We start from the raw sequence: 12,802 nt of genomic DNA on the forward strand, positions 1-12,802 counted from the left end.
ATTGGCCCTCATTCAGAGCCGCTCGCAATTAGCGCTCACTCGTTCAGAAAAAGGGGGTGGCTATTCAAATGAACCGTACGCTCCTTGCGGTCTGTTGACGCCTCCATGTCTGAACGAGCGAACAAAACATGCGCTCGTTTATTTGAAAAATACGCCCCCTGGCCGCTCACATCATACGTCATGTCCGCTATTTATTAGATTAATCGAGTACATCGAACAGCGTATGAACTGCTCGCTATTCTTGGGGTTGGTTTTTCCTACCGCAATCTTGCGAGCAGTTCTGACTGTAAAACAACCAAGTGACGTGGTTGATGACGCTGCTGTATTAATTATGCACACCCATAAAACGCCCGCTTTGACCTTTAAGCACGCCTGCGTTCTGATCTCCACTCCCCGTTTTCAAGCACCTTCCCCTGTTACCACCCACATACGCCTCATTCTGTCACTCAAAATAGCAGGCACTCGCTATCTAGCGAACAAACAATTTTCCGCCGCACAGACTGGTTCGCGCATGCGTATTACAATCCGTACGCATGCGCAGTTATGCAAACATCACTCGGAGCGAACGAGCAGCCGCTAACGAGCGGCTCTAAATCAGGGCCATTGTACCAGCATTCCAGCACATAGGCCGGGGGAAGCCTTTATGATTAATCAACTGAGCCAAAACTTCTCTCTTCAAGTTTCAGCCTAAAATAATCATTATTACACTTCATTTGTATAAAAGAAATCATGTGTATTCATAGAGGGGTATCCAATTAGCCCCGATATTATTATTATTATATAATTATATTTTGCTGATAATCCCCGTTTTTCGCCGATGTTTTTTTTCCCCATATCCTAATTATTTCGGACGAAAAAATAGGATATTTCGAACGAAAAACACATAGGATCCGTGATAAGCCTACGAACCTATGTGTTCTCGCCATTGCGGGGGTGAAAAAACTGAACTTTTCGTGGATTAATTTTCGGGACACATCAGGTCCCAAAAAAAATCCACAATAAGTGCCGACGTCGGGCGGCACTTTGGGGCTAATTGGATAGCCCAGCGACGATACCAGCCATAGAGTCAAAAGTGACCCACTTTACCTTAGGCATGGTTCTAATGACACATCAAAGCAAAATTTGGGGAAGTACTGCTCCGCTGACACCCCTGATGGTTGTCGTGACCAGTAAAACTGATACCAATTGGGCTTATGTACATCTGCAACATGTCATTAAATAACAGTCAGCAAAGTCCATAAGGTGCTTCGGTTTCTCATTAAATATTAAGTGGCTCATTTAAAGCTAGACGTATGCGAATATTTCTCTGTAAGCTATATACATTCCGTACTGCGCCTGCGCAGGAAAACTATATACGCATGTACAGTATATGTATCCAGTTTTCTTTGGGGGTGATGTTGAATAGCCCCGGGAAGGAGTTCCCAGAGTTATTCGATTGACCGCACTCTTAAGTCTGACTAGAAAGACTTATGTCGGAGAATGCCGGTTACTGCGCCTTAAGCTGGGTGTTTAGTTGCGATTACCAACATTCTCCGACTAAAGTGCTGGTCGAGAGGCTGTTAGAGCCACGCTAAGCTGGAAAGCAGCTTCGGGGCTGGCACTTAGGTTGGATTTCTACTCACACCTCAGGAAGGTGCGAGAAGAAATCCTGTAGCCGGACTTAGCAGCGCAGTCAATTGAATCGCTCCAGGAGATCCCTCCCGGGACTATTCAGCATCGTTTTGAATTGAAATTGCCTCCATTCACTTGTCTCCATATGCTTAGGGAAGATGACCAGGGGTGGGAAATGGAAGACTAAGTAATATACTGGAATGCAGAAGGGTTGATCCCAGCATTAGCATATAGTTGCAGGCGTGACTACGGCAAGACGCTAAAGTGGATGCAGCAGCGTCTGACTCAGTCAGCCCCAGAGCCTTTATTACACTGCCCGCTGCCCTTACCCCAACAAGAGAAGATACAAAGCCAGATCTTGGGTTACAGTAAGAAAACCAAATCACAGGCGCGGTTATTAGGCACATGTCAGCTGTAATGTAGCGATGATTATTTGTGTTACCTTGGCTGGAGCACCACTCCAGGAAGAGGAGAATACGGGTGTTCCCCTGACACGTCATGTAGTCTTCCACCAGCAGAGGAGCCATGGTAGACAACGTGGCCATTGCGTGTAGCTGTAACTCTTCAAAACGGGCAGCAGGCCAGTCATGGATTCCTGGTTTTTCATTTGCTTTGACATAGTTAAAAAGGGCTAAAACCACCTTGCCGTCACAGAGCAACTAAATACATAACACAAAGAGACAGTCATTACAGTCCTGTATGCTAACTGATGTCATAGGGGGGGCTGGAGACACAAGGAGCTAAGCCTAATAACAAGACATTACGCCCTATAGTGGCAATCTGGACGTTAAAGGACATAAAATACAAACTGTCTCACATGAAAGAGCTATTAGTAACATTAATAAATATGTATGTAAAGGTTCCCATATCTTGGTAGAACTTGTGATATTTCACATTGTATTCTATACAGAAGTGTCCACATACATCTATCCTCCATGTGCTACAAGTCACATTACACATAACGCGTGAGCGCTGTGTGAGTCGGTAGCGCAGAGTGCGACTTTGTCCCTTTAAATGCATTTTATTCACACAGTGATGCAAATAGGATGCATGATCAGCTTCTGCTGATTAAGATGATATGCTCCATGCCTATACTCTGTGTGCGGCTGCGGGTGTATCTGCTTGGGGAATGCTACGTTACAGTGGCTGTGATTAGAAATGCTGTTTAACGTACAAGGAGACTACATGTATGTGGACGGTAAGCAGTCGGGAAGCCGGGGGACCTAATCCCGGCAGCCGGCTTCCCGACTGTCATATCCCGGCATGGGTGTAAAGACAGGCGTCGATATGCCGACGCCTGTCATTAGACATACGCTGGGAGCCCGGCGCCCGGCATCCCGATCGAAGGGACGCCGGGCACGGACAGCCGCGAGGTGGGGGACTTAGGTTTAGGCGGTGGGGAAGGGGGGGTTAGGTTTAGGCACTTAGAGGGGGGAATTAGGGTTAGACACTGGGGGGGAAGGTTAGGGTTAGGCACCCCTAAGGAAGGGTTAATGGGTAGCAATAGGTTAGCATATACTTACCTTTGACGATCGGGATTTCCTCCTCTGCTGGGATGCCGCTGTCGGGATTCCAACCGCCGGGCATGGGTCCGGTGGTAAATCTTACCGATTCCATGTGGACACATCTGTATCACTTATTTGCTGCAACTACACCTGGATGACTGCAGTGTCTTACAAATATATTTGAATGTATACGTGTGTGTTACCAATGTATACTCCCTGACTCTTTTTGTTCCCTCTGTAAAGTTTGGGTGAGTCTAAAACTGTGTAAACACTATACAATATATCGTCCGCAATGGATTGGGACGACCATCGTACTGTATAGTGTGTATCCTGAAAACCAACCAATTCATTGTACGATTAATTTGGTGGTCGCATCTTCCTATTGGATGTGCTGCACATCAGCTGGGAAGATGCGATGGACGATGAGGTATAGTTACATTAGACATGTAACATTATATCGCACTGTGGGCCTGATTCAGCTTGGATCGCATTGCTAATATGCACGCAATCGGCCGATTGTCGCATTCTGCACATGCGTAATCATCGCAGTGCACGTGCCGGCCACTGCAAGGGTTAAGCCGATGGTGTGCTGCGATGTAAGGATACATGCCCGCACCGTACACACTGCATGATGGCGTGATGTGTCTGTACATGCTACATGTAACTCCCCCGGGTTGTCCATAGCGGCATTAGCATATTTTAGCATTATTGCTGCGATGCTAGAAACTTATAACTCTGAATCTGACCCTACATGAGAACTAAGGGCCTGATTCACTACTGATCGCAACTGCGATTACGCACGCAAATAGCCAATTGTTGCGTTCTGTGCATGCGTAGGCATCGCAGCGCATGTGCGCGAACCGGCTACTGCGGTCGGGACTGCGATTGCAGTGACTATGTAGACCCATCGCAGAGTGATTGACAGGAAGTGCCGTTTGTGGGTGGTGACGGGGGGTAGTCGTCGAAACGCAGGTGGGCCATTGCAGGGACGCGCATAAATTATCCACTGCGATGCTGTACGCAGCCTAAGGCCTGATAGCGTGCGCTGAAGTTAGCAATTTCTGAGTAAGGTCAGAGCTTGTGCAAGTGCGTGAGGCTGCGATGGTACTCGATTGTACCGATGTTTTCGCAGTCTTGCTAAACATTACGGATGTGTGTAAGGTAAAGTGGGCGTCCTTATGTAGTGCTGTGGCGGCATAGCGATTGCAATGAATTAGCATACTATCGCAGTTGAACTGTGGGTCTCATTCAGAGCCGCTCGTAAGCGGCCGCTCGTTCGTTCCGAGCGATGTTCGCACATCTGCGCATGCGTATGGGTATTAGTACGCATGCGCAAACCAGTCAGTGCGGCCAGAAATCGTTTGTTCGCAATATAGCGAATGCCTGCTATTTTGAGTGACAGGATGAGGCGTATGTGGGTGGTAACAGGGGAAGGTGCTTGAAAACGGGGAGTGGAAATCAGAACGCAGGCGTGCTTAAAGGTCAAAACGGGCGTTTTAAGGGTGTGCATAATTAAGAAAGCAGCGTCATCAACCACGTCAGTTGGGTGTCTTTTAGCCAGAACTGCTCGCAATATTGCGGTAGGAAAAACCAACCACAAGAATAGTGGGCAGTTCATACGCTGTTCGATGTACTCGATTAATCTAATAAATAGCGGACATGACGTATGATGCGAGCGGCCAGGGGGCGTTTTGTACTAAAAACCGTCCGCATGTTTTGTTCGCTCGTTCAGACATGGAGGCGTCAACAGACCGCAAAGAGCGAACGGTTAATTTAAATAGCCACCCCCTTTTTCTGAACGAGCGAGCGCAAATAGCGTCCGGCTCTGAATCAGACCCTGTGTGCGTAATCGCTATTGCAATAGCGGTCCTTACTGAATCAGGCCCTGTGGTACAGTGGATCATGCAGTGTGTATGACAATGCGATATGTCGCAACATCACATCGCCATGTCTCTGGGTTGACCTAGTTCATATTTTTGAAAATAAAACAGCTGATACCTTTAATAGCTATTATTACAGTATTTCACAGAATTTGGAGAAATTTGTTGGCAACTATCTTAACACACATTTCTGCCTGATTCATAGTCGGACACAATACGGTCACATCTGCGGCCGCAATACGTGCTCGGAAATTACAGCGGATCACCGCCTGTATTTAGAGTAGGTTGAATCTATGTGGTCGCACACACCCCATCCGTGTGACAGCAGCCGTCATTGCTAGCAGTGCAGACGTGCACCAGCCTTACCCTTGTGTTTGAAACCAGCCGGTTCTCTGCGTACACTCAGCTCTAAATAGCCTGCAAATTCTGTCTACTTGCCCACTGTGCACTTATCCTACATACAAACACCCAATTGCCGCCCAGATACACCCACAAAACTGGAGGTGGAGATGCAGCTGAGATGTGTACAACTCTGAATAGCCAGAGGTGGCTCAAAGTTGCTAAAAATTGCAAAATCCAATCCGCAGAGCAAACTTGTGTGTAACCTGATTCTGCCCCTTTATGTGCACCACCGATTGTCTATTTCTGACCTGAACCGTGGACAGGTCCTTAGATAACACCACCAGCATGTTGAACAGCAGCTTCTTCATCTCAAAATCTTCGTGGTTATGCAAAAGTTTTAAGCTTTTCACCAATGGGTTGTGACTTTTAACTGAAGTGAAAAAAAATAAAAGAACAATATGTAAATACGCAATAAGGAGGGGTCTCTGAGAGCTGAACGTCCAAATGATATAACATGTTATACACTAACAACTATACATTACCAATAGTCACTAAGGAGCCCTGCGGGGTCTGTAGTAGTCACTAAGCACTCAGGCGGCGATCGCTTTATTATCACTAATATAATTACAGGATTGTATCACTATATTTAATGTAGCTAGTGTATTATATATGTACTATCCCCCTCCAAATGTGTATATGTTACTGATCCTGAAATGCATTGTTATGTATTTGCTATAGAGATATTCAGAAAATTATATTACTACTAAGGAGGATTTCAGACATAGCTGCGCTAACAGGGCTGATTCAACAGCGGACGCAATGCCGGTATTTATGCCGACCACGTTATTATTTGCCATTGTGCATTGCTCACTGCATGAAATTCCGTGCAAAATCCCAGCTGCCATCGCATTAGCGCCCACTGCTTAATCAGGCCCTATAAGCGAATTAACGGCCTGATTTAGAGATGGACGGAATTGCACAGCGGCATAGGAAGTACCGTTTGGGGGTGGTGACAGGGGGGGAGGTGGTCGGCAAAACACAGGCGTGCCAGGGCGTTTGAACGCTGTTGCATGGGAGTGCATAAATTATCCATTGCATTGCGATGCCGTACACAGCCTGAGCACTCACAGCGTGTGATGAGGTTAGCAATGACAGGATTTGCACCTCACTTCACAATTATCAGTGGCATCACAAGGGGGGTGCGGGCCGCAGGGGTGACACCAAAGTGCCGACTCCTCCTCAGTGACAGGAGCCGGGTGCTGCACTGTAGCATTACGTGGAGCACTCGGCTCCTGACACAGTGAGGGAGCTGGCACTGCACAGAGTGGTCCCCGTGGGCAGTCCGCACCTCCCGGACCCCCGGAGTGACTAAACAGGGGTGTGGGCCGTGAGGCCTCGCCCACTACCCATGAGGCCACGCCCCATTTTTTACCACCATGCGCCCAACTATCTTCTACCAGGATTACGCACCAGGTGTCACCGAGGTGAGTGACACCACTGTCTGCTATTAACATATGGTTTCTTGGATTAGGAACGTGTTGGCCTAGCCACCATAACACAAAGCAGCCTGCACGTCACTGATAACATTCTAATGCTGGAGCTTGGGCAGCACAGACGATGTAACGGTTAGCATGATTGGATGCTATGGAGCACAGAGCTGAGGGGGGGGGCCCATCTTCCTTGTCAAAGTTACATGTGCTATGTACATTTTTCACCATTGGGTGGTACTTAAGGGCCCTTACAAACCTTTGGTATTGGGCCTTCTAAATACCTAGTTACTTGCCTGCTTAAACTGTTTCTATTCGCGCAGCTGTACTAAAACACTCACCTTCCGTAAAAGTTGCAAATAAGATCAGTTGTTTGGCAAATCCACTTTCCTAGAAGTATACAAATAAATAAGTAATATCTATAAATAATTAATACTGTACTATATACAGGGTGGTCCATACGCGTGAAAACACCCTTATAAAAAGGAAATGAGTAAGGAAATATTAATCCAGTGTCTACTACACATATGATATGGGAGTGGGGGATAACTTTTTAGGGTATGTCACCAGTATGGCGGCCATCTTTAAGTCGACCATCTTGGATGCAACTCTAATTTTTTGACTTGGAAAGGTAGGCATGTGACATATCAAACTGATGCAGAATTTCACAAGAAAAACAATAATGTTCTTTGTTTTAACGTATGTTTATTAATTATCGCATTTTAACTGAGTTTTATGTTGCAGGTAAAAAACAAAAATGACAATGGCACTAACACAAACAGAACGTGTTGAGGTTGCCTTAAAATCTGGAGAACAAAGCACACGTGCTATAGCAAATGATTTCAACCAACGTCACCCAAATAGGCCACCCATTACTCACAGTGCAGTTACCAGACTCCCTGCCAAATGTAAAGAAACCGGATCAGTTGCAGATAAACAAAAAAGTGGACGACCAAAAGCCGTTAGATGAAGCAACAGCAAATGCTGTGCTGGCATCGTTTTCAAAGATCCCTCAAAGTAGCACTCGTCGTCTTTTTTTCTGCATCCTAAAGAGGTGTGGCTTGCTGGTTAAGGGTGGGGCCTTACTCAATATAGGAGTGGTTTAACAGGACCCGGGACATGCCTATATTTTCCTAATTTTCCAATCAGTTGCGTGGTATGGTGCAGATCAAGGTTCTCTTTCTCAGTATTAGTGCAAATCTACAAAGCAGCCCATCAATATTATATTTTAGTACTGCACAATTTACAAAATACATAAAATGTATACAGTGTTACAGTATACAACATAATCTATTAAAGACTCAATATATTTGCTCAAAGCAGAAGTTTGTATTTCATTTTAACAAGTTACATGCTGGAACAAACTTTTTAACAAAATGCGATCAGCTGCAAACTGCCTTTATTCCATATTACTCGCACTTTAGGGTGTTTCTACAACTGGCAAGTCCCTGTATTGTACAAAAATGATCTTGGCCAATTCAAAACACATATTTTTTTAATGTACTGTAAATTATACCATGTAAACCACACAATTTTGTTTCCACTAAGATATTTTACAGAGTACCTGCCAGCTGTATGCAGTGGTAGCAGCAATTGTGATTGGCTCAACATGCAGCTAATCAGGTCACAAAGAACCCATGACATCACGGCATCACTGAAGCGATAGTCACGAGAAGGCAACATGCCAATCACACCCAGTGATGTCACGGGTCCCTATTGGATGACAGGCTACCTTTTCATGAACACTGGGCCTGATTCAGCACGGATCGCAAGGCTGCGTTCGCACACACCCGCTCGTTGTGAATGCAATCACACCGCAACGGCAGCACTATACCAAGACGCCCATCGCTGTATATAGCCGCCCACTTCCCATTACATACATCCGCAAGTCAGCGAAAAGATCGGTAACATCGAGTAACATCGGACCCATACGCAGATTTGTGGTTGGAGCTTGACATCACTCACAACCTGAAATGCTTCCTGTCGCCATGTAGACCTCTGGCTGTGTATGCCGTCGCTGGGGCTTAATTATGCACGCCCCTGTAACGGCGTTCAATCACTGTGCGATGGGACTGCGTGCTCTCTGAGATCGCTTCCCGATCGCAGCGGCCGGTTCGCACACTGCTATGCATACGCATGTGCTGAACTCAAACATCGACCGTGTGCGTGTGCGAAAACAGCCTCGCGATCCGTGCTGAATCAGGCCCACTGTTCATCTCACATGCTAAATGCACACGAAGTATACTCATCTGTTACTTACAACCATTGGGGGACGACTGTTCTCCGCAATCAGGGTGGCTATGACAAGAAGATCGTTTCTCAGCTGTCGATCATGGTGCCTGTAACCTTTTGTGAGCAGTCGTATAAAAGAATCTTTCAGTCCACTGGAAAAGAGATATGAATTTGTGCAATCAACCACTAAAACCCATTCCTAGAAATCACAATATTGTCCTGCGAGTTCAGGGCCAGTTGCTCCATCTGCATTTTTCCTTTTCTTTTTTTTTTTTTTTTTTATTGGCCTTGGTTAAACTTTTTTTATTGTGACTATTTGTCTGAACACTACGACATGGCACGTGGTCTATGGAAAATACTTACTAGATACATTCTATGTTGCTGAGCTGATTAATGATTTCTTCCTTAGGTCCATTTTCCAGTAGGTTCCACAAAATTTCGGAGGAACGGAAAAGCAGCTGCCCAGACGGATCTGGGTCACTGAGGCGGGAGCAGATTCGGCAGGCAGCCTGTGCTCGGGACATACGTGAGCAGTTCTCTGTATATGAACAATATGGGGCATATTTGAAAATGTAACAGGATTTGAAACTAAAGAATGAACATTTATTAAGGTGTCCTATAACAAATAGAAGAAATAGTAATTTGTATGGAGCAGTTTTCTAATTTAAAGAATGCTAAAAGTTATTAAAGTACCTTTAAACCTACATGTACAGTATACTATACCAGACTTCCTGTCTGTATCCTATGAAAGTCTTTAAAAGCCTCAGATGGCAGCCAAAAGGGAGCTTAATATTGAATATGCAGGTCAAAATAGTATCATCTACCCTGGTAAGATTATTAAAAATGCTAGGGATGCAAAATGCATATTAGGGAGGTGTCGTCAGCTTTATGGGGGCACAGACATTTTTTTTTTCCCTGTAAGAGATCCAGATTATACACCCGCTTAGTGATGGTGTAAGTCAGGACCAGGGCCGGACTGGGACTAAAAATAGGCCCTGGCATTTAAAGCACACAGGTCCACCTAGGCGTCAGCATTTGGCCCCAGATGTAGACTCCTCCCGTTACTATTCCTGACTCCTCCCACTTCATAGTCTATGCTCTTACAAATATAATAATTATTAGAACAACATACAAGTATACATCATTCTCTACATTAAAATACACACACAGCAGAGCAAATCATGCAGGGGATTCAAACATGTGCCATAGTTAGATATTTGCTATTGGTTTGGTTCTGTTAGGTAAAGCTGGCGGAGAAGGCATTTTCCCAATTGACCAAGCCCTAGCTTAGCAGTTGTAGAGGATTAGATAGAATTCACTGTAGGAATTTTTTAGGGCAGGGGTGCTGAACACAGAGGATGATACATCTGTGCACACCAAAGCTGAGCCATAAGTACACATTTTGTGCACTATGTACATAAAGAGCATTGGTGACACCATCCACAACCAAAGCAGGGAGAGTGCACGCCGAAAAACATAAAACGGCGTGGTTGGGTCGTGACCGCACAATTGTATCAATAATTCAAATTATACCACACAGTAGTGCCCATTAGTCACATTGCACCGCACAGTAGTGTCCCTTAGTCACATTTCACCGCACAGTAGTGCCCCTTAGTGACATTACGTTACACAGTGGTGCCCCTTTTTCACGTTACTCCACACAGTAGAGCCCATTCAGTTAATGACACACAGATCCCATTCACGTTATGCCACACAGTACAATAGTACTCCTTATAACACATACCACACAGAGTAGTGCCCCTTATAAAAAATTATGCCATACAACAATGCCCCTTATAATACAGTAATGTCCATAACACATTATGCCACACAGCTCTCCCCGACACCATAACCCTTGCGGTAGTGGATAGATCCCCTTCTGTAGATGTGCCCTGATGTCATCAGTTACTGTCCAACATCATTTTTACTATCCACGTGGACATAGAAGGGGAATATAAACCTGTGATGAGCGAAGCGAGCTACCATGCCTGAAGCCTATTCCTCACACAGCTCTCCCCCTGACACACCATCTCCCTCACACATCTCTCCCCCGACACACCATCTCCCTCACACATCTCTCCCCCGACACACCATCTCCTCTGGGCCCCAAAACAGCATCTCCCCCTGACAATGACACCATCTCCCCATGACATTCATACCATCTCCCCCTGACAGTCACACCATCTCCCTCACAAAGCTCTCCCCTTGACACACCATCTCTCCCTGACACACCAGCTCCCCCTGACACAGCTCTCACCCTGACACACCATTCCCCCCTGACACACCATCTTTCCCTGTCACACCATTCCCCCTGACACAGCTCTCATCCTGAGACACTATCTCCCCCTGGCACTGTTCTCCCCCCACCTCACCATCTCCCCATGGCACACCATCTCCCCCTGGCACAGCTCTTACCCTTGCACACCATTCCCCCTGACACAGCTCCCATCCTGAGACACTATCTCCCCCTGGCACTTCATCTCCCCCTGGCATACCATCTCCCCCCTGGCACACCATCTCTCCCTGGCACAGCTCTTCCCCCTCGCACACCATCTCACCCTAACACAGCTCTCACCCTGACACAGCTCTCACCCTGACACAGCGCTCACCCTGACACACCATCTCCCCCCTCTACAGCTCTCCCCCTGGCACTGCTCTCCACATGGCACAGCTCTCCCCAGGGCCCTCCTCACACAGTTTATCCCCCACTCATGCAGCTCAACTTACCTCTGTTGCGCTCCTCATGCCGTCTTCTGAACTGTTCCTTCGCCGCTACCTGCTGCCTGTCACTGATACCGGCGACCGCGTGGGTCTGTCCTCTAACTTCTCTCCATTGTCCTCTTCACGCGGCAGCCCGCAGGAGAGACAGACGCGCGATGACGTCACCGCGCTGTCTCATTCTTCAGTCCCGGCACAATGAGAGGGGTCTTGAGGGAGGCTGGCTCAGTCACTGCCTAGCGCCGTCCGCCAGCCAGCCGCATCTATTCCATTTTATATTGAACTGTAGGCACGGCGGCGGGTGGCAGGCACAGCAAGGCAGAAAGTCTCTATCTGTCAGGCAGCCACAGCACTGCATGTACAGAGTGCTGTAGCCGGGAATACTGCTGCAGCCTGAGCACCCCATTGGCGGCACTGGCCGGACCGGCCCATCTAACCATCGGCCCTTCTGGCATTTGCCAGAACTGCCAGATGGTCAGTCCGGCCCTGGTCAGGACATTACCAATAATATTAATGGGACACAGTTTGCACCCTCTATTCTAACTTTAACCGTTTAACGTAATGTCTAGACACAATGTAAGCTTCAAACACACAAATGTGACACAAAATAAATTCAGTCCAGAAGTGCCCTCACTGGCGAGGGGCAGTGCACATACCAGGGGTGCTAGATAGAAGCTGGAGGGCCTTCAGAAGTGCTAACTTCTCCTGTAGACGATTCTCTACTACTGTGAGGGACAAAACAAGGGTCTCCGCCAAACCCCCCATTTCAGCCATCTGTATCTTGTACATCATGCTGGTTGGTTGAAAACCTGTGTACAAAAAATGTATTCATAACTTGTACATAGAACACTAATTAGACTGGGGTAAGAGGACACAATACAGTTGTTTCAAATCAAACAAAAGGGCTATTAAGAACACATCTGAAATAGATATTGAAAAGATCATTAATGATGGCAAATCCCACAGTACAGGTACTAATCAATAATTTTGCCTTATTCGAGAGATATATTTATATTTTGCCTATTTG

At 46.5% G+C, this 12,802-nt stretch overlaps 1 protein-coding gene across 3 annotated transcripts in view; it reads right to left on the reverse strand.

Moving 5' to 3' along the window:
- The window catches only part of CFAP69 (cilia and flagella associated protein 69), a 78,905-nt gene that overhangs the window by 46,571 nt on the left and 19,532 nt on the right, over positions 1 to 12,802 (reverse strand). For all 3 annotated transcript variants that reach the window (XM_088478621.1, XM_088478620.1, XM_088478622.1), the window contains 6 exons: positions 12,432 to 12,584; positions 9,421 to 9,595; positions 9,086 to 9,209; positions 7,167 to 7,215; positions 5,647 to 5,768; positions 2,054 to 2,270 (listed from right to left, as the gene is read on the reverse strand). In XM_088478621.1, the coding sequence (XP_088334747.1) occupies positions 2,054 to 2,270; positions 5,647 to 5,768; positions 7,167 to 7,215; positions 9,086 to 9,209; positions 9,421 to 9,595; positions 12,432 to 12,584 (840 nt within the window). The remainder of the gene's footprint in view (positions 1 to 2,053; positions 2,271 to 5,646; positions 5,769 to 7,166; positions 7,216 to 9,085; positions 9,210 to 9,420; positions 9,596 to 12,431; positions 12,585 to 12,802) is intronic.

Source organism: Taudactylus pleione, unplaced genomic scaffold (genome assembly GCF_031769625.1).
Source record: "Taudactylus pleione unplaced genomic scaffold, aTauple2 ptg000216l, whole genome shotgun sequence".
Taxonomy (NCBI): domain Eukaryota; kingdom Metazoa; phylum Chordata; class Amphibia; order Anura; family Myobatrachidae; genus Taudactylus; species Taudactylus pleione.